The sequence below is a fragment of the Mercurialis annua genome, linkage group LG2, assembly GCF_937616625.2.
Source record: "Mercurialis annua linkage group LG2, ddMerAnnu1.2, whole genome shotgun sequence".
NCBI lineage: Eukaryota > Viridiplantae > Streptophyta > Magnoliopsida > Malpighiales > Euphorbiaceae > Mercurialis > Mercurialis annua.
In genome coordinates, this window is record NC_065571.1 from 44,049,298 (window position 1) to 44,074,507 (window position 25,210).

Sequence of the window (25,210 nt, forward strand, 5' to 3'; positions counted from 1 at the left end):
AGCAATTCTATCTTAAAACATAAAAATTGTTAAAATGACCACTAAATTGACTAATACATGTAGTTTTAACATGTGGGCTACAATCCCATAATTGCAGTTTATAAGCTAAACATATATGCATAATTGCAGTTTATAAGCTAAACATACATGCATAATTGCAGTTTACACTTTCTACAAAATAATCATATTAGAAAAAAAAATTACATGCTACACGAAAATTATGAATTTGTTGTCAAAACTCATCACACATTCATTATAAATATGCATCACAGCTAAATACAATTAATAAAAAAAAACTTACTTTTTCTTCAAATTGATATGAAGACTACTAGTAAACTTACCAACAGATTTACCAACAAATACTTTGTTGGTAATTACCAACATAATTTTTGTCGGTATTTACCAACAGACTTACCAACGGGCTGACAACGTTTTCTTGTCGTTGGTATAATTTACCAACATATTTTGATTTGTTGGTAATCCGTCGGTATTCAGTTTTACCAACGGATTTTATAGTATTACCAACGAAATTTTCCGCTGATAAACTGCCGATTATTAGTAGTGATATATGTCAAATTCTATTTTTGGTAAATAATCTAAAAATTAAAAGTCCATTCCTAATAAATATATATAGTAATTTATAAATGAATTAATTGCTTCATATAATATAAAATAAATGTTATGTTTGAGGTTTTTTACGGTTATTTTGTTTTTATCTCGCTTTGTTAATTTCATCATTGGATGAAAGTAATTATCTCATTCAATATAAAAAACGCCAAATGTTGTAAAAAAAGCCAAGCATTTCACAAAAGTTTCACAAAAGTACCGACCTTTCAATTTTGTCGATTTTGGCCAAAAACTGATTATTTGGTTTCACAAAAGTCCTAACCTTTTAATTTTGTCGATTTTGACCAAAAATGAATTACTTGATTTCACAGAAATCCTGACCTTTCAATATTTGTCATGCCACATAGGAGCCACATAGGCGTCACATAGGAAAATCAAATTGAGAGTTGGCCACAATTGAAATCAAATAATTTGGTTTGGCCTTTTTACAATATTTGGCCTATAAAAAATGAATAAAGTAAGGTTTACTTTGAAAGAAAAATAACCATAGACAATTTCTATTTTTTTTAATATGAACAAAGGGCCAACCATGTCTTTGAATTTGTATCTCGGGTTCAAATTAGTCATTTTTAATTTTTTAGTCAATTTGATCCTCAAATTTATGTTTCGGGATCAAATATATCATTTCAGTTAATTAGATCTCCAAACTTATATCTCGGAGGTCAAATAAGTCTGTTACTTGATCTAAACTAAGAAAATTTGTGCATGTAATTGAGTTAAAAATGACTTATGTGACCTTCTAAAACACAAATTTGAAGATTTAATTAACTAAAAAAATTAAAAATAATTTATTTGATCACGAGTTACAAGTTTTAAGACCAGATTAATCTTTTTTTGTTTTCCTTCCGATACCAATATAAAATAAATTTCACTAGTCAACTCATATTATAACGAACTTAACAAATTTAGTTTTTCAAAATATTTTTTAATCTCATTAAAAATTGATGTTTTTAAATTATTTAACTAATATCTAAATACTTTTTTTGATGAATTATCTCAAAATACTTAAATTAAGAATATAACAAAAAAAATCAATGAACTGTTTTTTCTGGTCTTTTTATGCAAAATAAATTTTACACTAGTATATTTTTAGGACATGGTATTAAATATTAATCAAAGCACCACAACTACATTTCATACGGGTCATAAGAGTTGACACTTTGAATCACAAATTAGTGTTAAGAATGTCATGAGCCCACATAAACTTTCATAATCTTTGTGTGTCTTGAACAAGAAATTATTACAAGGCCACAATAGAAAGTAGTTAGACAAGTTGTTTGCACTTTTTGTCCCTATCTCAGTTAAAAAAGATATTATTACCTAAACTAATGGATTAACTTGCTATGTTCCCAATTACCTTTGTAAAAGAGAACTAACAAGTAATATGCAATATATTGGATAATTGATTCTGTAGGTCACTCAACTTACTCAATTTATCAAAATGGTCACTGAACTAAAAAACGCTACAAAATGCTCATTGAACTTTTATTTTTGTATCACAGGGAGGTCACTATCCCATTTCCGATCATTTTTATCCAATGTGGCAGCAGGATTTTATTTATAGTTCACATCAGAAGCCACATCATCTAAAAAAATAAATTTGCACCCTTAAATTTTTATATTATATCCAATTACAAATTAACACATAGGCAAATAATATATATTTCATTTAAATGAAAAAAACCCAAAAAAGCCCTAATATCATTTGCCTCCACATGCTTGTTTTCTACTTCCGCCTCCACCGCTCCTCTGCCTTCATCGACATTAACGTCCATCTGAGCTTCCAACACCAGCGTCATTACTCATCTGCCTTCAATCTTTCTATTCGTCGTCATCTTCTGCTCTTCTTTCTTCAGTCTTTAGTTCATTGACGTCGTCTGCTCCTCTGCCGTTCTCTGTTTTTCGTCACCGATTTTCTATGTCGATTGCCGTTCTTTAATCCAAATGAGTTTATTTGAAATATTGTGGGATTTAAGATTTTGAAATTTTGATTATATGAAAAGATTTAATTTATAATGTTTAGATCTGTACTCAATTGACAATTTCTTCTCTTTTGAAGGTTTTGTTATATTATGGAATTTAATTAACTAATGAATTCCTTCTCTTTTTTCAATTAATTTATAAGATTTAATAGATCTGGTATGGTTGTATTGTAATGTTCTAAAATTGAAACAATTGCATCCAATGTATATTTTATTGTTTCTGGAAAAGAAACAGAGTTGATGTGAAAAAGTTGAGTTCTTGGACTGAAAATGGAGGTTACGAGCACTAACCCACAACGTAAATAGATGCCTACAAAAACTTTCCATGATATAAGTGCATCCAGACCGTTATTTGAAACAGTGAGCATCGATTCAAATATGGAGGAGTTTAGGCGGCGGCAAATTGTCGTGGAGGAGGGTGGTAGTCGCTAGGTAGAGGTGGTGGGGGCTGGTGGAGGTGGTTGGAAATAGGTAGGAGATAGGTAGAAGATGATTAGAATGTAAACAAAACTATTTATTTTTATTTTGAAAAATATGTGCAAAGTTGAGGGGGTGAATTAAACTTTCTTCCAAATGATGTGGCTTGTGATGTGGACTATAAAAAAAATCCGGCTGCCACATGTGATTAAAATGACCGGAAATGGGATAATGATCTCCCTGTGATGCAAAAGTAAAAGTTCAATGAGCACTTTGTAGTGTTTTTTAGTTTAGTGACCATTTTGATAAATTAGGTAACTTGAGTGACCTACAGAATCAATTACCCCAATATATTACACTATTTTTATTAATTTAGAACTTTTTTAACAGAAGGTTATTTTATTAATTGAATAGACCAAGTACAAAACTGAAACCCAAAATACATCTTAATATACTAATGCAGCTGCAGTAATAATCTTTTGCAAGATTGAGCCAATGCATGAGCTGCTCTATTCTGACTTCTGGGAATATAACAGATATGTAATTCTTTAAAGAATTGCTGGAGATGCATAATATCCATACAAAACCCTCTAACTTCTGAATTGCATATTTCTTGTTTGTTGAGAATTTTTGGAATTTGAATGGCATCTCCTTCTAGAATTACTTTTTGCCAACCTTTAGAAATTGCCCAGATCATTGTATTAGACAAAAGAAGAGGTCAATAAAATTTAAAAATAGAAAAACAAAAGGAAATTTTCAATATATGAAATAAAAGACAATTACTGTCATTAATTTCATAATTATAGATCACGATTATTCTTAATTACTTTTTAGAAGAATTATAGCGTTTTTTTCTTGTAAAAGGCTAAAAATATTATTACACTTTTCATTAAAAATTTCAATTTAGCATTAACTTTAATGAGAACTAGTACATTCACCCTCGCATTGCTTCGGGATTTTAGAAAGGCAAATAACATTCGAAATAGAAAACGCAAAAACAAACTGAAACAATCAAAAAATAATTATAACCATAATCACCATAACGTGGATTAAGTTTAAATCCAATTGAAATGTCTTGATATAAATAGTCAAACATCTAATTGCATTCGTTACAATAAAAATAATAATTAGAGTATAATTAAAGCAATTACCTAGTCAAACTTCATTTTTTAAGGGTCAATGTCATAAAAGTTCACAAACTTTACACGTTTTTTCATTATAATCATACAGTTTAAATTTTCTCATTTTCATGCACGAACTACCATTTTTTTCTCAAATTCATGCACGGTGCTGAGGTATCGCGGCTCCATTGGTGTAATTCGTTGAGATGGAGGTCATTTTACACCAATGAATGAGTGTCATCTCAACATCGTGCATGAATTTGAAAAAAAGTGGTAGTTCGTGCATGAAAATGAGAGAATTTAAAATGTGTGATTAAAATGAGAAAACGTGTAAAGTTCGTGATTCTTTTTGACATTAACCCTTTTTTAAACGCCGCAAAATAATTTATCGACAACTTTAAATAAATTGATCCACGAATTTTGTCATGCTTGAATTTTAAATTCATTTTATCATTTTATATAGTACAATGTAAAAGTCTAAAATAAATAGTACAGTTAATTATTTTAAAATGTGAAATAATTGCTTACAATGTTGAGATAATTAAATTAATAAAATTATGAAAGAACTTGCTCATTTTTTTTAATATGTCTATAATTGTTTTTGAATGGTCATTTTATATGACACATTATAGGAGTATAAAAATAAATATTCAAATTAATTTTTAAATTTTGTAAAGTAATTATTTATAATGTTGAGATGATTAAATTAATAATATTATGAAAATGACATTATTTTTAATATTTTTCGAAAGTTTTTTTTTTTGAATTGTTACTTTATACAATACATTACAAAAGTATAAGAATAAATAATGAAATTAACTGTTTCAAATTAATTTTAAATTTTATGTACATTTTGCTGAATAATCCAGCTACATAACGGTGTTAAGAACAGTTAAACAAAATTTGTCTGCTAGACCATATATTCTCTTAACGGCATTGTTAAGTTAGTATATTGATCCCCACGTGACTACCTGTTAAATTAGTAAAAGGCAAAAATGTCCTAGTATTTAAAGGTGAATATATTTGCTTGTAAGGATATAATAGTAAAAGAGGAATGGAAAGACCAAAATGGACAACAGTTTTTGTTATATTAACAAAATAACAAAACAAATGTGGCCAACGATGAGGGGCCTAAAGGAGAAGCAAGAGTTACTGTTCAATGTACAGTACTTTTTGCTTCTCTTTTATAAGTTAGATATAGATAACTGATTACACTTTCCATTTATGTGTATTCTACGTCTCTTTTTATCCCATATTAAAATTATAGATGAGAAATTATAGATTACAATGGGAATAAAAAAAAAAGAACTCTATCAAACTATGTTTCGTCGAGCTCCGAGATACAACCTACTAATCAAATAGAAAATACATTACTATTGATAGCTAAAAATGCAACTCCTGCAAGTATACAGAATGTAATCGTAGCAAACAAGGTCGTATCCACAGAGACAACGGATTAACTATTATTTGTATTAAATATAGCTAAAACAATTATCAATTTGAATTGAATTTGTTTAAACTAATTAACTAAAGTAAATAGAACGACAAATATTAAGATGTAAAGATAAATTAATGGCGAAGAACACTAGAGTTTCGGGGTTCACTTAATTATAAGATACATTGTCAACTATGGAATGAATGTGATTCAATGACGGTATTCAAAATTGCTTTAATATTCTCTCGAATCAAGAAAGCCTATTCAATTAAAGTGAGTTTAATTTCTCAATCCAAACCCTAATTTAATCGAATGATGAAAGATTACAACCTATATGTCATACACAAATCCGTAGGTATATCTCTATCCTACGGTAGTTATGCGAATTAATTCTAGATCAGAATTTATGTTTCATCTCTCAATACTTCACATAAATTCTAGATAAAGTTCAATTGACGGCCAAACAATCAAACAACGATAAACACAAGAATTAATTACTGAAAACACGATATTAAACAATCTCTTGCTAATATAAAACTTCAATCCATAAAATAACAATGAATCTCATAATTAAACTACATCCCTACCTCTAATGTAAAAGTTTAGCTACACATAATCTGAGATTGGAAAGCAAAAACAGAATTAAAAGAGTTCATTGAGTAGAGAATAAGGAAAAACTCTTTGATTCCAGGTTAGATCAATCGTTAGTTGATTCCCTCCTTCGATCGTTAAGAATCCTTGTTCCAATCGCCAATTCGGTCTTTTTTCCTCCTTGTGGCTGCTTCCAAGGTCTCTGAGTTGTGTAAAAATCGAACCCTAACTCAGCTCCTCTTTTTGCCTTTTATAGTCTCCAAGTCTCAATAGAAAACCTTCAAAAACGGACTAAAACACGCTGACAACCGGACATGCTGACCGGATCTACTGGGCAGGTTAGGCTACAGGTCCGGCTGAGTTTCTGTCCCGGCAGTAAGTTGACCGGACCTCCAGCCGGTTCTACTGGACAGGTCCGGCTGGGTCCTCAAATATTGCCCCTTGACCGGTTCTGCTGGCAGGTCCGGCTGGTAGGTAAGGCTGGCTCTGAAATGACGAATTCCGCTGAAATTTCGATCCATTCGGCTCTCCATTATACAATCCTTTGCCTCTAAAGAAAGTCAAAATTAGCGGAATAGTAATTTCTTTTAGTTCCGAGTGATCAAAAAGAAAATTTTTTTCTCTCTGGTGAGTGCGTTTTACGCTCTATCTCACCTCTTTGAAGCAGCTATAATTCATACCAACACTCATTCTTATCTACTTCCGGTTCACATTAAAGTTTAAAAGATTTACAAAGGTTAATTAAATAAATAAACTTTTAGCTTTCAATCACTTTCAACACGCACTAAAAAAAACCGACAACTTCATGTCATTAAATCATCGCACAAGCTATAATAAAAAAAATAACATAAGTTGGTGAATGTCAAACAATTCAGTAAGTGCTATTTGGTCACTTGACTCTAGTGATAATTCAAAGGTAATCAACTCATCACAGAACGTACAGCTAAAACGGTTCGAAGGACAAGCTAAAAACTAACTAAAAAGATTAAACAAAAGAATAATGCCAAAATTACTCTTCCCCCACACTTAATTGCAGATTGCCCTCAAAATGCACATAACTGAAATTAAATTCAAGCAACTAGAAAACAGAAAACTCCCCTGACTTGGTGTCTTAACGGCGAGAATTCCTGAATGCGGCAACTAAATAAAGGAAGAATAACTCCACCAATGTCATAAACAAAAATCGCACAAAAAGAGTGAATACGTCAGACTATTACAGACCACAGGATAGAAGTCAAAAACAAAATAAAATAAAAACTAACTTATGAACCAAAAATAAAAATAAAGAAAGAAAAGAAAAGAAAAACAAACAGTAGCCGAATCAAGTAGAGGTAGAGGGCTGCTCCTGAGTTGGGTGAGCATCTTGTGCCTCAAGTCGAGCTCGAATCAGTAACATCAGAATTGGTCTTCTCGATGGTTTCAGTGTTCCGCTGAAGCTGTTCCTTGATGGACGCCACATCCTTTTCGACATTCCTACAAATCCGCAGAATCTTCTGCAGTAAGGATCGCTTAGGACGAGAAGAAGTAGCTGCGGGCGCTGGAATATTAGGTGGTGGAAGCACAGTGTGAGCCGCTTCATCTTGATTTCCCGGGGCAGCCGGTTCATCGCCTTCCAAACAACTAACTCTTTTGGGGTCTGGCTGCGCTCCTTGTGGAAGCGGGTTGAGCTGTAAATTCCTCCAAACGCCTTCATATCTTTGAAAGCCCATGTAGTACAAGGATTCACAATTTAGCTGTGGTACCGCGATGGATTGCACTCCCGCAGGAAAAACTTCCATGTAATAAGCAATAATCATGCTAATGATAACAGGAAACACAAAGGCCTTATCTTGCTTATCAGAGCGGAGAACATCACGGATGCCTTGAATTATCAATTGTCCAAGCTGAACTCCTGATAAATTTCCTAACCCATTGATCATTTTATCCATAAAATAGACATCAGTGTGTCTAACCTCATTGTACCCTCCAGCTCGCGGCATGACATTAAAACTCAGTAAGTAGGCGATCAATCGCTGCCGAATGGTCAAATACTTAGCATAAAGTAGTGATTTCCCTCTCGCGGATTTCCATTGCAAACCTAGCCGATCCACGGCCTCATTAACTGACCAAGCTTTCTCACATTCCACAGTGTGATGAAGAACAGAAAATACCTCTCCATGCTCAGGAATGCCCAAAATCTCAGAAATGTGAGCAGCTTCTATGTCGATTTCCACTCCGCGAACCTCAGTAAAGATCCTAGTATTGCTACTTGACTCTTTATCCGTGGTGTTGGCATAAAACTCTTTAACCAAAGCCGGGTAGCAAGGATGTTGCAACTGAACCAATTTCTCCCAACCAAGAACTCCGAAAGCGTCAGATGTGTGGAATAATCTATCCACGTGCGGTGATGTGGCTTTCTCCATCACGAGATTGTTCTCCTTCCTCTGATCATACCACTTTGCGTTGTCAGCTAAAGTGAACTTTGACTGATCGTAAGATGCGGTAGCTGCTGTACGGACACGGCGTTTTGTAGCTCCGGCGCGTGAGACCGCTGCACTACGCTTGCTTCTAGCACCGCTTATAGCTGCCAACATAAAGTAAAACAATACTCTAAAATTAGCATCTATATGAAACAAACAAACACCAAAAATTCAGCAGCTCTTAAGTTCAAAATTAAGCGTATAAGCAACTAAAAATAAGCCAACACAACTAGGTACAACACAACTTACACTACCATCACAACTTGTCAACTAAATGAATTTTAAATGGTAATTACTCAAATGCAATAAAGTTCTTGCAATTGTTTAAGCTGAAAAACAAATGTCTCATGGAAAAGTCTTAAACAAATGCACCAAATTAGAGTGTTAACCAAAATCATTCAATAGTTATTCCTAGAGGTTAAAACATAATTGAGCAAAACTATATTATTCTAATTAACAACAACAATTGCAATTGAATAAAATAGATTAAAACAACCAATTCCAACATCTCTAATTACCCATTAATCATGCAATTTAATTGAATTTGATACATTACTTAATACTAAGAAATAAGTAAAATAAACAAATTTCATACTCAAGGCACAACAATTGCAAGATTAATCCTAACCAACAATCATTCAATCTATAAATCATCAAAAATAGCCTAAACATCCAAAATAATTCATTAATTGCATGAACAACCAAGTAATAGAAGCAATATACACAATTAAGAGCAATAATCACCAACCCATGAAAAGCAACATACCTTAAAAGAAAAAGGACTCCACCTAAACCAAGATACAAGAACAATAAAGCTCCAAATTTGAGAAAAAAAATTCTCAAATTTTCGGATTTATGTGGCTAGGGTTTAGGGTTTTCAATTTGGGGAAAGGTAGAGATAGGATGAATGGAGGTGATTGTAGGTAAAATTGGTAAGTGTATTGGTGTTCGTTAGGGAATTTGGATAGATTATGAGCTATTATGTGAAAAAGAATGGAGGTTAGAGGGTGAGGGAAGAAGATGAGTGTTTATGGAAGAAGAGAGGAAAAGTTTAGGAGGAAAAATGAAGGAATTTTCGGGCTGCTCTTGTTTTAAACAATTAACTCGATTTTTTTTTCTTTTCTTTACGTGACCGGATCTACCGGCCGGACCTACTGGGTAGGTCCGGCTGGAGATCCGGCCGACCTGTTGGGCATGCAGAAGGTGGGCCGGACCTATGGCCGGATCTGCTGGGCAGGTCCGGTCACAGGTCCGGTTTTCTCCCTGGACCCTTCTGCGAACCAGCCGGTCCTGTGGCCTGATCTGTTGGGCAGGTCCGGTCACAGGTCCGGTCAAAGACGGTATTCAAAAAATTGAATACGCTACTTACCTGGAAAAAACGAGCTAAATTCCCCCACACTTACAGTTAACTGAATTAAAACACAAAGGGGAGCAATACGCTACTTACCTGTGGTCGGCTACGACACTGCAAAAGAAAAACAACTAAACAAAAGAAATTTATTAAAAAAAATAAAAAAAAAATCAAAACATAAAACAAAAGCAATTGTAAATTTTTGGGTTGCCTCCCAATTAGCGCTATGTTTAACGTCTTTAGCTAGACACGGTGAGATGCCTATCAAGCATCAAAAAGCACAGAAAACGCTTTTTCAATTTGCCCACTTTCAAGATAAGGTTTAAGTCGTTGACCATTTACCTTAATGAGCTGGTTATCCTTACCTTCAATCTCGATTGCACCATGAGGGAATACTCGAGTGACAATGAACGGTCCGGACCATCTTGATTTCAACTTTCCTGGAAAAAACTTAAAGCGAGAGTTAAATAAAAGAACCTTTTGCCCGCTTTTAAATTCTTTCCGAATGATATGCTTGTCATGCCACGCTTTAGTTCGCTCTTTATAAATTCGTGCATTCTCAAAAGAATCACGTCTAATCTCATCAAGCTCACTAAGTTGCAGCAAACGCTTTTCTCCGGCAGTTTTCAAGTCATAATTAAGCTTTTTAACAGCCCAATAAGCACGGTGCTCTAACTCTACCGGGAGATGACAAGGTTTACCGAACACTAGCCTATATGGTGACATTCCTAGAGGTGTCTTAAACGCTGTTCGGTACGCCCATAGTGCATCGTCAAGCTTAAGAGACCAATCTTTCCTAGAAGCACTAACAGTTTTCTCAAGAATTAACTTAAGTTCCCTATTAGATATTTCTACTTGCCCACTAGTTTGTGGGTGATAAGGGGTACTAGTCTTGTGTTGGCATCCATATTTATTCATAAGACTTCTGAATTGATGATTCTGAAAATGGACACCGTTATCGCTAATCATGACTCTAGGAACCCCATAATTGGAAAAGATGTGTTTCTTAATGAACTTGACTACACTACTAGCAGTATTATCTGTTAGTGCAACAGCTACAACCCATTTTGAAATATAATCGACTGCGACGAGAATGTATTGATTTCCAAAAGATGGTGGGAAGGGACCCATAAAATCAATACCCCATACATCAAAAATTTCTACCTCAAGGATGCCTGTCTGAGGCATCTCGTTTCTCCGGCTAATGTTTCCAGTCCTCTGACATTTATCACACGCCAATACGAAGCTCCTTCCATCCTTAAAGAGTGCTGGCCAATAAAATCCACTTTGTAGCACTTTCGCCGACGTTTTAAGTCCGCTATGATGTCCGCCATAAGGAGAAGAATGACATTCCTGCAGAATTGGGATCATCTCTTCCTCTGGTATACATCGTCGTATGATTCCGTCAGCACATCTTCGAAAAAGTAACGGTTCCTCCTATATGTAGTATTTCACCTCAGATAGAAACCGTTTCTTTTGATGGTAGGAGAACTCCTGTGGAACAATGTTAGATACCAAATAATTCACAATATCAGCAAACCATGGAACCTCAAGTTCCTGGGCTGCCCATAACTGTTCATCCGGAAAGTCATCATTAACCGTTTCCTCCTTACTAAGCTTCCCATTTTCCAATCTAGAGAGATGGTCAGCTACAATATTCTCAGAGCCCTTCTTATCCCGGATTTCGAAATTAAATTCCTGCAAAAGAAGAACCCATCGAATCAATCGTGGCTTAGCATCTTGTTTAGAAATGAGATACTTAATTGCGGAGTGATCCATGTACACTATCACCTTTGAACCTACAAGATAAGAACGAAACTTGTCAAATGCATAAACCACAGCTAAAAATTCCTTCTCAGTAGTGGCATAATTTATCTGAGCACTATCGAGAACCTTGCTCACATAGTATATTACATGTGACTTTTTATCCTTCCTCTGTCCTAAAACAGCGCCAATAGCAAAGTCACTTGCATCACACATTAGTTCAAAAGGGAGTGACCAGTCAGGGGAAACAATAATGGGGGAAGAAATAAGAGCTTTCTTTAATGTGTTATAAGCAACAAGACAACTTTCATTAAAGTGAAAAGTAACATCTTTGATCAGCAAATCACAAAGAGGTTTAGCAATTTTTGAAAAGTCTTTAATGAACCGTCTGTAAAAACCTGCATGACCCAGAAAACTCCTTACTGCCTTCACTGAGTTTGGAGGTGGCAACTTCTCTATTACCTCCACTTTCGCTTGGTCAACCTCAATACATGCAGCTGAAATTTTATGCCCAAGGACGATTCCACTTTGTACCATAAAATGGCATTTTTCACAATTCAGAACTAAATTGGTCTCTTCACAACGCTCTAATACCCTGTCTAAATTGGATAAACAAACGTCAAAGGAAGAGCCAAATACAGAAAAATCGTCCATAAAGACCTCAATGATCTTCTCTACCATGTCAGAGAATATAGCCATCATGCATCTCTGAAAAGTACCTGGAGCATTACATAAACCAAATGGCATTCGGCGATACGCAAAAGTGCCATACGGACATGTGAATGTCGTATATTCCTGATGTTCAGGATCGATAGGCACTTGATAGTAACCCGAATAGCCATCTAGAAAGCAATAAAATTGATGCCCAGCTAAACGCTCTAACATCTGATCAATGAAAGGTAAGGGAAAGTGGTCCTTACATGTGGTCGCGTTCAGTTTGCGATAATCGATACATACCCTCCAACCGGTGACCATCCTCGTCGGAATCAGCTCATTGTTGTCATTCTTGACCACGGTTGTGCCTCCTTTCTTTGGTACAACTTGCACAGGACTCACCCAGGCGCTATCAGAGATAGGGTAGATGATTCCTGCGTCAAGAAGCTTAATCACTTCAGCCCGCACAACCTCCTTCATGTTCGGGTTGAGTCTTCTTTGTCCTTGGACACTAGGGCGATGTTCCTTCTCCAATCGAATCTTATGCATGCAGATCGATGGATTAATCCCTTTAATGTCATGAATCGACCATCCTATCGCCTTGCTTCGATTCCTCAAAACCCGCATTGTCTTCTCTTCCTGCACATCAGATAAACCAGAAGAAATAATAACAGGATATGTGTCGTTAGGCCCAATGAAAGCATATTTCAAATGAGATGGTAGCTGTTTTAGCTTTAGCTTTGGTGGTTCTACAACTGTTGGTTTTGGTTTTGGTTCCCACTGAAGCTCATCATATTGAGGCTTGTATCTATAGGTCCTGAAACCTTCACCTTCTAATCGCATTGCACACTCAGCTATTTCAGGATTTTCATCCTTCTCATGCGAACTCAAAATTAAACATGCTTCTAATGGTTCCTTGAATGATTCCTGTTCAGCAACATGGAAAATAGCATGGTCAATCACATCAACACTAAAACAAGAATCATCACGTGATGGGTGTTTTACCGCCTTAAGAATATTAAATTCTTCTTTCTCACTCCCCATCCTAAAGGTAAGTTTACCTTGAACAACATCAATCAACACACCTCCTGTAGCTAAAAACGGTCTACCTAAAATCATAGATAAATCATTTTCATCTTCTGTTTCTAGAATAAGAAAATCTGCAGGAAAATAAAACTTGCCCACTCGCACAAATAAGTCTTCTACAATGCCTAAAGGATATTTGATCGATCGATCAGCCAATTGTAGAGACACAGTTGTGGGCTTCATCTCTTTCATACCAAGCCTCTTATAAAGGGATGCAGGCATAATATTCACACTAGCACCAAGATCACACAAACATTTAGAGATAGTAGTAGCACCAATAACACAAGGAATAGAAAAACTTCCTGGGTCCTTAAGCTTAGGTGGTAGCTTCTTTTGAAGTATGGCACTGCATTCTTCAGTTAAAGCTACGGTGGCGTACTCCTCTAGCTTGCTCTTGTTGGAAACTAGTTCTTTTAAGAACTTGGCATAGGAAGGCATCTTAGCAAGGGCCTGCAAAATAGGAATATTAAGCTCAATCTTTTTAAAGGCATTAAGAAAGTGCTGAAAATTGTTGTCAGTAGTTTTCTTCTTCAGCCTTTGTGGATATGGAATAGGTGGAACATAAGGTTTGACTGAAGGATCAGCCACCACTTCCTTATCAAGATTATTCCCTTGCTTTGCATCGTGTTCACTTTCTTCCTTTTCGTCCCCGTCGTTGATAATCTCAATTACTTTCTTGCCCTTGCTTCCAGTCTCCACCTGAGTCCCGCTCCTGAGACTGATGGCCATAACTCCCTCCTTTGGATTATTTTCAGTATTACTAGGGAGTTTGCCTTGTTCACGTTCAGCAACAGTTCTTGCCAACTGACCCAGCTGTAACTCTAATTTGTGAATTGATGCTTGACTTGACTGTGCCAACTGGTCAATTTTTGCATCCATCTTCTTAACAGTGGTATCTTGAGTTGCTAAAAACTGAGATATCATCTCTTCCACAGAAGGCTTCCTGTCCGGATTATTCTGTTGTTGAGGCGGAGGAACTTGTCTTTGTTGCTGAAATCCCGGAGGTGGTGCTTGCCTATTCGCTCCTTGATCCCTCCATGAGAAATTTGGGTGATTGCGCCATCCAGGGTTATAAGTGTTTGAGAAAGGGTCATTCTTGACTTGTCTACCCTGGAAGGCTCCCATGAAATTGGCTTCCTCATAGTTTGGTGGTGCCGGTTCAACGTTTGCGCACACATTTGCATTGTGTCCAAACATCCCACAAAAGGCACACGACTCTTGATTGGAAGTATCTCTGTCTACAAGCATCTTGACTTGCTTGGTTAAATCAGCCATTTGTGCTGAGAGATCAGAATGAGAATTGATTTCATATACTCCTGCTCTTTTCCCTCTGATTGCCTTCTGCCTCGAATTCATCGCTAACGTTTCATAAGTTTTCATGAGTTCTGCAGCTGTTGTATCTCCATAATAACCTCCAGAAGCCGTGTCAACCAGTGTTTGACAATTAACATTCAGGCCATCATAGAAAAACCGAGTCAGCAAATTTTCTGGCACTTGGTGATGAGGGCATTGAGTCAAGAGCAGCTTAAACCTTTCCCATGCTTCATGAAAAGATTCTGGATCTCGTTGCACAAAGTTGCAAATTTTTGCCCTGAGATCCATGGTCTTTTGTGGTGAGTAGAACCTCAGCATGAATTCATTGTAGACATCCTCCCATGTGAGAAAAATACCTTCTGGCTGGTTCAATAGCCACTGTCTCGCGTCTCCTTTCAGACAATGAGGAAAACACCTCGTCCTTAGCTCATCCTCATTGAGATTGTTCAGCGGTAAAGTCTGCACAATATCATAGAAATCTCCGATAAAGGCTAGTGAGTCTTCAGTAGCCGTTCCATTAAACTGAGGCAGCATATTGAGATGGAAAGTTTTGAGCTCATAGTTCCTTGTTGCTTCACTCAAACAGATACATGACGGGTTTGCAGTAACCGTTGGCCTTTGAATATCACGTAGCCTTTGCTCTTGATTGGGATTAACTAGTTCGTTCATGTTTTCAGCTGTGTCTTGTCTTCTTCTTGCTCTATTTGCACGGCACGTTCGTTCAATCTCTGGGTTCAGCTCAAGTATTTCTTCGTTATTAAGACTTTTTGATCGTCTCAATAGCATTCAAATCCTGAAGTTGACAAAGAGAATTGAAAGAATAAGACTAAAAGTAAAGACTAGAATTAATAAAATAATAATTAAAAACAACGTTGTCCCCGGCAACGGCGCCAAAAACTTGATAGCTAAAAATGCAACTCCTGCAAGTATACAGAATGTAATTGTAGCAAACAAGGTCGTATCCACAGAGACAACAGATTAACTATTATTTGTATTAATTATAGCTAAAACAATTATCAATTTGAATTGAATTTGTTTAAACTAATTAACTAAAATAAATAGAACGACAAATATTAAGATGTAAAGATAAATTAATGGCGAAGAACACTAGAGTTTCGGGGTTCACTTAATTATAAGATACATTGTCAACTATGGAATGAATGTGATTCAATGACGGTATTCAAAATTGCTTTAATATTCTCTCGAATCAAGAAAGCCTATTCAATTAAAGTGAGTTTAATTTCTCAATCCAAACCCTAATTTAATCGAATGATGAAAGATTACAACCTATATGTCATACACAAATCCGTAGGTATATCTCTATCCTACGGTAGTTATGCGAATTAATTCTAGATCAGAATTTATGTTTCATCTCTCAATACTTCACATAAATTCTAGATAAAGTTCAATTGACGGCCAAACAATCAAACAACGATAAACACAAGAATTAATTACTGAAAACACGATATTAAACAATCTCTTGCTAATATAAAACTTCAATCCATAAAATAACAATGAATCTCATAATTAAACTACATCCCTAGCTCTAATGTAAAAGTTTAGCTACACATAATCTGAGATTGGAAAGCAAAAACAGAATTAAAAGAGTTCATTGAGTAGAGAATAAGGAAAAACTCTTTGATTCCAGGTTAGATCAATCGTTAGTTGATTCCCTCCTTCGATCGTTAAGAATCCTTGCTCCAATCGCCAATTCGGTCTTTTTTCCTCCTTGTGGTTGCTTCCAAGGTCTCTGAGTTGTGTAAAAATCGAATCCTAACTCAGCTCCTCTTTTTGCCTTTTATAGTCTCCAAGTCTCAATAGAAAACCTTCAAAAACGGACTAAAACACGCTGACAACCGGACCTGCTGACCGGATCTACTGGGCAGGTTAGGCTACAGGTCCGGCTGAGTTTCTGTCCCGGCAGTAAGTTGACCGGACCTCCAGCCGGTTCTACTGGGCAGGTCCGGCTGGGTCCTCAAATATTGCCCCTTGACCGGTTCTGCTGGCAGGTCCGGCTGGTAGGTAAGGCTGGCTCTGAAATGACGAATTCCGCTGAAATTTCGATCCATTCGGCTCTCCATTATACAATTGTTTGCCCCTAAAGAAAGTTAATAAACTCAACGAATCAGAGTACAACCAAACCATAATTTACATAATTTCATAACAATTAAATCAAAATAACCTTAACAAAACACGTAAAATTATAGTTTATCAACTATAATACGTAATCAATAAAAATTGCAAAAGAAAATAAAGGAAGAACACAGAATACAAAAAACCCTAAAAAGAAATAAAATTCTGGTATTGACATATTACATATGATAATGAGAAATAAGAAGATTATGATTATAATTAGAATGAAAGAAGATTGCATTTTGAAGATAGAAAAAGAATTGGAGAATTGTAAGTTAAAGTTGAGTTGAAGAGAAGTGTTTGATGAGGTTCATACGAAGGAAAAAGAATTGGAGAATTGGAGCAGTGGATGAGTTGGGACTGGTGTTTGATGAGGAAAAACAATGGATGAGTTGGGACTGGTGGAGCAGTGGATGTGTGGAATACGAAGGAAAAACAATCTTGAGTGACATATTTATAGTAAAATTAAAGATGCACATTTTAATGATTTCATTTCACTTTCAAAAATCATTGTTTTGAAATGAGTGAATATATAAAAGCACATAACAAATTTCTTTGACTAAAAATTCAAATTTAAAATAATTATAATAGTTTTAGTTTAAATAAAAAATACTAATTTATAATCCCACTTATTTTATTTTATTTTGATAATTTATAACCCCACTTCTTTAATTAAAATAACATTATATATCTTTTAAAAATCATTTACAAATGCTAAAAAAATTTGTTTCAAAATGCTACATTATTAATTATTAAAATTAAAAGAGGTACAAAGACCTATTATAAACAATAAACCTTCTAAATAAAAGATACAACATTCTACTGAATAATTTTTTTAACAATTTATATAAAGATTAAAAATATCGTGCAACGCATATTCATGCTTTGGTCATCTCTACTATTCATAAGACGGGTTATTTCTACAAGTGCCGATATCCAAGTTTCGAGTACTCGGGTGTCGATGTCTCCAGATTCTTAGATTTTTTATTCTTTCCGGCTTAATTTCGGCTGTTGCTTTTTCCTAAGTTTGTTTGTATCTGGTTTCCCTTTTTTTTAGTCACTTCTTGTGACTTCGGTTTTAATAAATTCAATCATTTATCAAAAAAAAAATGTTATTAAAAATGTATTCTAAAAGGAGCAGCTCAGAAAGCTTATTAAAGGATGTAGTTATTTGTGTGTAAGTAGTTTGGTTTGCTTGTCTTTGTTGACATTTATATAGATTCAAATTCAATAACTAATCATACTTAACATGGATATTATAGAATTCAAATTGTAGAGGTTGCCAAACAATGAAATTTTGCCAAATTCCTATTTTTCTTCCTCACACTGCGTAATTATTGTAAAAGAATTTTTCAATTATAAATTGTTTCTTATAAAAAAATTATTTTAAATAAAATATACTATTATCGTATCAATTATATAAAAAAATTATATTATATTTAATTAATTGTTGAATCGTAAACCGATAGCCACGCCGACTCGGCCATTGTTGAGAGCCATTATCCCAACTGAGCCGAATAGGACCAATTAATTAAGACGATATAAAACTCTACTATAAAGTTTTAAAACTGCCTCGAGACTCGGAACTAGAGACCTCCAATTAAGAGGAAATAAGCCCTTTCCGCTCCATTCCAACACCCGCTCGTTCAAAATCAAGTTTTCAAATATGAAAAGTTCCAATTAAATATCATTATTACTAAAACACTAAAGACAAATATCATATCATGGCAAGAGGAATTTCCTGCAAAAATAATTATGTTCTAGTGGGTTAGTTGGTTGATACCTACTGATTTCTCCAGGTCTTTTCAGTTCAAATATGATCGACAAAAACATAAGATACAACGTTAAATTCACATTACAAGGTCATAGATTTTAAATTGCCATTGAGCATTGAATGCAAAGGATACAGGTTAAGAGCAGGAAATGGAATGGCAAGAGAAAAAAATTTAACCTGCGCCCACCACTTTGTCACCATCTCTTTATGTTTGATAGATCACCCACCTTCCTTGCCAAAAATCAAACCCCATATGAGACGAATTAATATATCAATCTACAGTAAAAAAAAAATTAGCTTTGTCAAATGGTATAAGTGTTGGACAGCAAACTGTTAGGTCGTGGATTCAAATTTTTTCAAAAACGCTCCCTTCTCTTGTTTGGTCTTCAGTGGAAAGATTTGGAGGCTCGTTTTGATTTAACTAGGGCTGGTTTACTAAACCAAGCTCACGAACTTGCTCTAAAGGAGAAAAAATTAGTGGACGATACTCAATTGCTTGAACAACGCGATCAAGAGATTGAGATTAAGCTTAGTGAGGTCAACAGAGGCTTAGAAGAGCTTGAACGAAACCAAAAATATTTGTCTTTTTTGTCAAGAGAGATCCATCACCGGCGAGTTGAAAGATTGTCAGACTCCATAAGGTGTTGCTGAAAGAAGATTTCATTTTGAAGATAGAAAAAGAATTGGAGCAGTGTAGGTTAGAGTTGAGTTGAAGAGAAGTGTTTGATAAGGTTCATATGAAGGAAAAAGAATTGGAGCAGTGGATGAGTTGGGAGGACTAGTGAATAATGAGGTTACAACAAAAACAGTCTTAAGTGACATATTTATAGTAACATTTTTAACAAATATCATTTTAAATAATAAATCAATGTTAAAGTAATATTTGATACTGTAAATATGTATTTATTTTAATTATTTATAAAGTAAAAGTAATTATTAGAAATTTAATTTTTCATCTAACTGCTTTTAGGTGGCCCGAATATTAAAGTATCTTTAAAGATGGGATTAAAAAAAACTAGATCTCCTTTACAAAATTTAAGAGAAAGAGAGCCAAATTGAGTGTAAACTCTGCAAATAAAATGTGCATGTCTGCTTCTATTTTTTTTTGCTTCAAGCCAAAAATTTAGATGGTCCTAAAATATGCATTAATTTGAGGGATTTATTGAAAATTATCGAATTCTCTAAAAATATTACCAAAAATACGGACTGCCATTTTTTATTAAGGTCAACACTTACTGACCAATAATAATTGCATTAACATTTGCATAGTTTGCATCAAGCACGTGACCATCATACTTTCTTTTCTTCTTACACAAATAAGTTGCTTTGCTTAGTTGAACATTGGCTGCCACCTTACCTCACCTCATACCACTCTGGCCACCCTTATTGCTCCTTTTCTTACCGTTTTCCTAATTCTTTCTTACATTTAGATTTTAATTTAATTTTTTTATCAGTTTTAATTATTTGTTTATTTATAACAGCCCTTAATTTAAAATCAAGGAGTCTCCGGTTAACCTAACCGCCGCAGCAGAAATTGATGGTGGCGATGTGTAATTTATAAGTTCTTTTTGGAGAGTTTTTTTTGTCTTGTTTACAGATGATGCTATTATTTTCTGCTTTTATTGCTTTGCTTCTACTACTGTTTTTTACTGCTACTGTTATTTTATGTCGTTGACGATCTGTATACTTTATGTATATTATCAGTATACTTATTGTATTCTATTTCTTTAATGCTTCAAAAGTAGCGGTAACAACAGTTATAATATATTATAATGATAAATGATATGATAAGTGAGATTTTACAGTTGTAAAAAATTATTATTTAATAAAAATAGATATTAGAATTTTAAATTATAAGTGAAATAACAATTCAATATTTTTGTTATTATTTTTATATGTTTAGTATACTTTTAATGTATGTATTGTACATATTAAAATGTATAATTGGATTTTGCATCACCTTGTGTTTATTTGTTATATTTCAAATTTATGAATTTGGGTATATCTTCTTTATGTTTTATGTATTTTTATAATATGCACTGCTTTATTATATATACTAATTCTTTTATTTTTTGAAAATAATAATTACATTATTTTAATATATTTCTTGTATGTTTTATGTATACTGTAATTGTATATTTTAGTCAAAACTCTAATTATATAATTTGTGATTGATTATTTATACTTATAATAAAGTTGTATCCTTTAAGTATATTTTTCATATGCTTACTGTGTTTTCTCATAAATGGAATCAATACCAATTATTATCTATTATAATAGAAAAAGGGATGAAAAGTATAATTTTAAAAATTATCAAATCGAGGAACTATACTCCCACCATATGGGGAACATTGCTTCAAAGAAGTATAAAATGAAGATAGAAAGCATATTGAGAGAAAAATCAATCATTAGCACGTAGAATATATAGATAAAATGGGCATAATAAAAAGACTTGTAAAAATTTGTTAAGGTGTAACATGTAATAGAGATATATTTTAGTTCATCACCTTAAACTGATTTTTTTTTAATTTTTATAATTAGTAAAATCAATACTACTCGCATTGTTTGGTATAATTTGTGTATACTTTATGTATATTCTGTACAAGCATTTTACCTTTTAAATTTATGGTTCCAGTGTTCTTGTATACTTTTTGTATACTTTTTGTATATCGACAATTGCAAATTAATGTGAAATTGATTAAATGTATGTCCAAATAATACTGATATTTTGAATTTTTGAATTAAAATAACTATTAAATGAGATATACTATTTGTCTATACTTAATATACCAAATATATATTTTATGTGTATTTCGTATATCCTCTATGGATAATTTATGTATATTTTATGTATTCTATATATATAAAATAAGAATTTGAAAAAAAATATAAGTAAAAACTTCATAACAACAAAGAAGAATCTATATATAACCCTTAGTATACTTTCTGTATATTTTATGTATATCATGCATACTATTTTTAGTTTTTGTTTTCATGGTAATTGTATATTTTCTACAACAGTATTATTTAGCTAATGTTTCATTTCACTTGTGTAATTAAACAAAACATTGAAGTGAACCCTATTGATTCGTTTTTTGAGAGAATCTCTTTTGATTTTTAGAATTAATATTTAATATTCCAAAGAGAAGCATGTAATATCTTGATATTATTTAAATTATAAACCTTCAACTGAATTTTTAATTTAAATTTATATAATTATTAATGAATTCATTATTTGGTTATGCTTTATGTATATCTTGAATATACTTTCTATTTTTGAAGAATTATGGTGTTAGTGTGATTGTATATACAGTCTGTATAATTTTTACATGACACCACTTGCATCTAATTACCACCACATGTTAAAACTTGTAACCTTTTTTAACCATATAAAGCACAAATGTTAAACTCACACCAGTTAATTAACATTTAACAGCTACAATAAATTAGATTGGTATCACTTAGCACACTAATAATTTTCCATCAACAAATAATTTGCAACTCAGTTGCTTCTAAAGCTTTATTTAACATCTAATTGCTCAATTTATTTAGTATATAGGAGCTGATTAACAAGATAATGAAGCTAAAATGTTTGACCTTGAATCAGATAAATCCACCAAATTACTGCATTTAGTACACTCGCAGGTGATGCTGGTTGAACCTCTAATCATAAAATGGTACCATTTGTACATACTGGATGCCCACTCCAATCTTAAAAACCAAAACCCACATGTTATTTAAGCTCAATAGGTAAAATTGAGTGTACGAAACACTAAGTTCACCGACGAGGCATTCAAAGATAACAGCAGGAGGGGAAGGGCGGGCAGAAAGAGACATGGGGGAGCACGACGAGGCTTAGGAACTGGAACAGAGTTCAAATTAAGAACCTTAACGATGAAATTGTGAATGGAGTTCGAATGCGACGATGAAGTCGGCATTTCGTCACCGAACAACACTATTTAGAGTTTAAGCGGCAAGAGAAGCGAGAGGGAGCAGATTGGAGGTTGTGAAGAAGCAAAAGCGGAGAAAACGTCCTGCTCTTAAGGCGGCAATGATGATGAAGACAGCGGTGGCGCCAGACACGGCGACGGAGATGCTACTTAAAGTTGAATCGATGATGATAAATTTGTCGCCGGAAGAAGATCGTGTTGTTGGTGGCCACGACTATGGTAGTTTTGCTTCTGATGAGGACAATATTGTTGTGGTGGTCCCAAAGAAAAGAGTTACCACCTATTTTTGGGAATATTTTCTCAAAATAAGTGGGCTCTCCAATATTTTGAGTTAAAAAGGTGATGGTCCCAATAAAAAGTGATACCACGTGCTGAATGTAATTATTTTAAGTTTTTAAGTGTTACATCTAATTTCCTCTTAATTTGACAACAACTTATGCTATACAAAATTCCAATAAATGTAGTTATTTAAGTACAGGTGATCCAAAAAAAAAAGAGACTAATTGGACTTTCTCAAATGTGAGTTTCATTTTTTTAAGTAGTATTCATATATTGTTAATAAATAATATTAACTAAAAGTATTTTTCCATTTTTTTGTATTTTATAACCAAATATCCATAGTAAAATTTAAATTGGTTTGCTTAAATTTTTGATATTTGTTTGTTTATTAATTTTTTTAATTACGTGTTATTTATTTTTTTATTTAATCACTTAGCCATGATGTAATTTTATTTTTTTTAATCAAATCTGGAATGATATTTTAGCAAATGGAGGTTAAAAAAATATTGCATATAAATGGAGTGTAATTCATTTTATTAAAATAAATTTATAATAGAAATCTTATTATGAAAAACAAGTTATATAATTGGAAGATTATTAAAAACTTCTTTGTAAACAATATTTTTTGTGAGATATTTAAAATTTACATTATTTTCTTCTATTAGGATCTTGAACCTGTCGGGAGAAGTAACTCTTGATATGGCTACATAAAGTTGTCCATGGCTGAAGATTGGTCTTGAAAGATAAAGTCTAATATATTTTAGTGATTGTCGTGACTTTTATTTATGTCATTGCTTAACAAGTCTTCAATGGATAATGTCTTTTTTTTTATAATCAAAGGCCATTTTGACTCATTTGTAGTCATGATAATTTTCGGTATCAAAACTTTATTTCCAGCTTTATTTCCATTCAATATTTTTCTTTCTATTATATATTTCTAATTGGGTGATTATTAGTTTATACCTTTATTTATTTTTTATAAATTCTGCCAAGAAAAAATAATTCCAGTAAAAATAATTAAATCTAAAATTATATATATAACTGTATAAATCTTTGAATATTGCATATTTTAATATTAAGAAAAAAAATAACAATAATCGGGACAATGAGACTTGTTAATAGTTGTTATCAATGAGTCATATCTCAAATGATATAAGCACTAAGCAGCAATACTTGTTAATAGTTGTTATCAATGAGTCATATCTCAAATGATATAAGCACTAAGCAGCAAACTGTTAGGTCATGATTTCAAATTCTCCCATAAACGCTTCCCCTCTCTAATTATAAAAAAAATAGTTATTTTGTAGCCGATCTATAAATTTTGATAAGTAAGTTAGTATTATATTAAGATTGGTTTTGTGATTGTAGGTGTTATTGTCTTCTCTTTATAATTTGAATTTTAAAGTTAACATGAATATCACAGTTTTTTAATAGTTCTTCTTATTCATTATATGTATCAATCAACTTATTTTGAATGCTGATTAATACATATGAAAGTGTAAACGCAATATGTTAGGACAAGTTTTTACTATTATTATTATATTAAAAGAATTATTTCTCTAAACAATAAAAATATATTTTACGGTCAAATTCTGTAGACATTTTCCAATAAAAAAACTAAAAAGTGTATGTTTATAGTTATTTTATTTCTGTTTTGTTAATTTTACCATTAGATAAAAATGAGAATAATCATTCCAATCCAATGGTGATATACATATGAAATTCATTGTCATCACATCTCAAATTTTTTTATAAAAATTCTTTAAGAAATGCATTATTTTAGTATCTCTATCATCCAATAAATAATCAGTGTCACATTTCACAAATAATAAATAATTCTTAATTTATAATTAGAGCTAGTAGCATAGATTTACTTTGAATCTTCCGGTAAAAAGTATATGAATCAATCAAACGAAATATAAAGATAAGCATAAGCTACTGACTTATAAACTTACCATAGGCTTTATGGGTCTTTAGCACGAGATTTTGAGTCTCGCATGTCTACCATTTCATTAGTCTTTTTTCAAAAATAGAAACAAGTATACTTTTCCTTAATTTTTAGAAAGGTTGAAATTAGTACTATAACAGTGTTGGGTTATTTGAAGCAAATCTGTTGTGTAACATTGATGTTTCTTTTTTAAATTTAATTCCGTGACTTGGCAAAATTTATAGTTCATGAATTATGTTTACTTAAAATTAATATGTATTTAATAATCCAACTAAAAGTCTATAATAAAAACAAGAAACATTACTTTTATATGGTCAATAGCTAA

General features: G+C 33.1%; 1 protein-coding gene, 1 long non-coding RNA gene and 1 other non-coding gene across 3 annotated transcripts; 1 reads left to right on the plus strand and 2 right to left on the minus strand.

The window, feature by feature from the left end:
- Positions 1-13,086: 13,086 nt before the first annotated feature.
- On the minus strand, positions 13,087-15,587 carry LOC126668558 (uncharacterized). The gene is made up of 2 exons (XM_050361747.1): positions 13,226-15,587; positions 13,087-13,181 (listed from the first exon to the last, which is right to left on the minus strand). The coding sequence occupies exons 1-2, from the start codon at positions 15,585-15,587 to the stop codon at positions 13,087-13,089; spliced, it is 2,457 nt and encodes an 818-aa protein (XP_050217704.1).
- Positions 14,980-15,085, plus strand: LOC126670828 (small nucleolar RNA R71). Its single transcript, XR_007638823.1, has one exon. It is a non-coding gene; the product is annotated as a small nucleolar RNA R71 (small nucleolar RNA).
- A 682-nt stretch (positions 15,588-16,269) lies between the features above and the next one.
- On the minus strand, positions 16,270-19,490 carry LOC130015053 (uncharacterized). Its single transcript, XR_008790066.1, has 2 exons — positions 18,886-19,490; positions 16,270-16,899 (listed from the first exon to the last, which is right to left on the minus strand). It is a non-coding gene; the product is annotated as an uncharacterized LOC130015053 (long non-coding RNA).
- Positions 19,491-25,210: the final 5,720 nt, after the last annotated feature.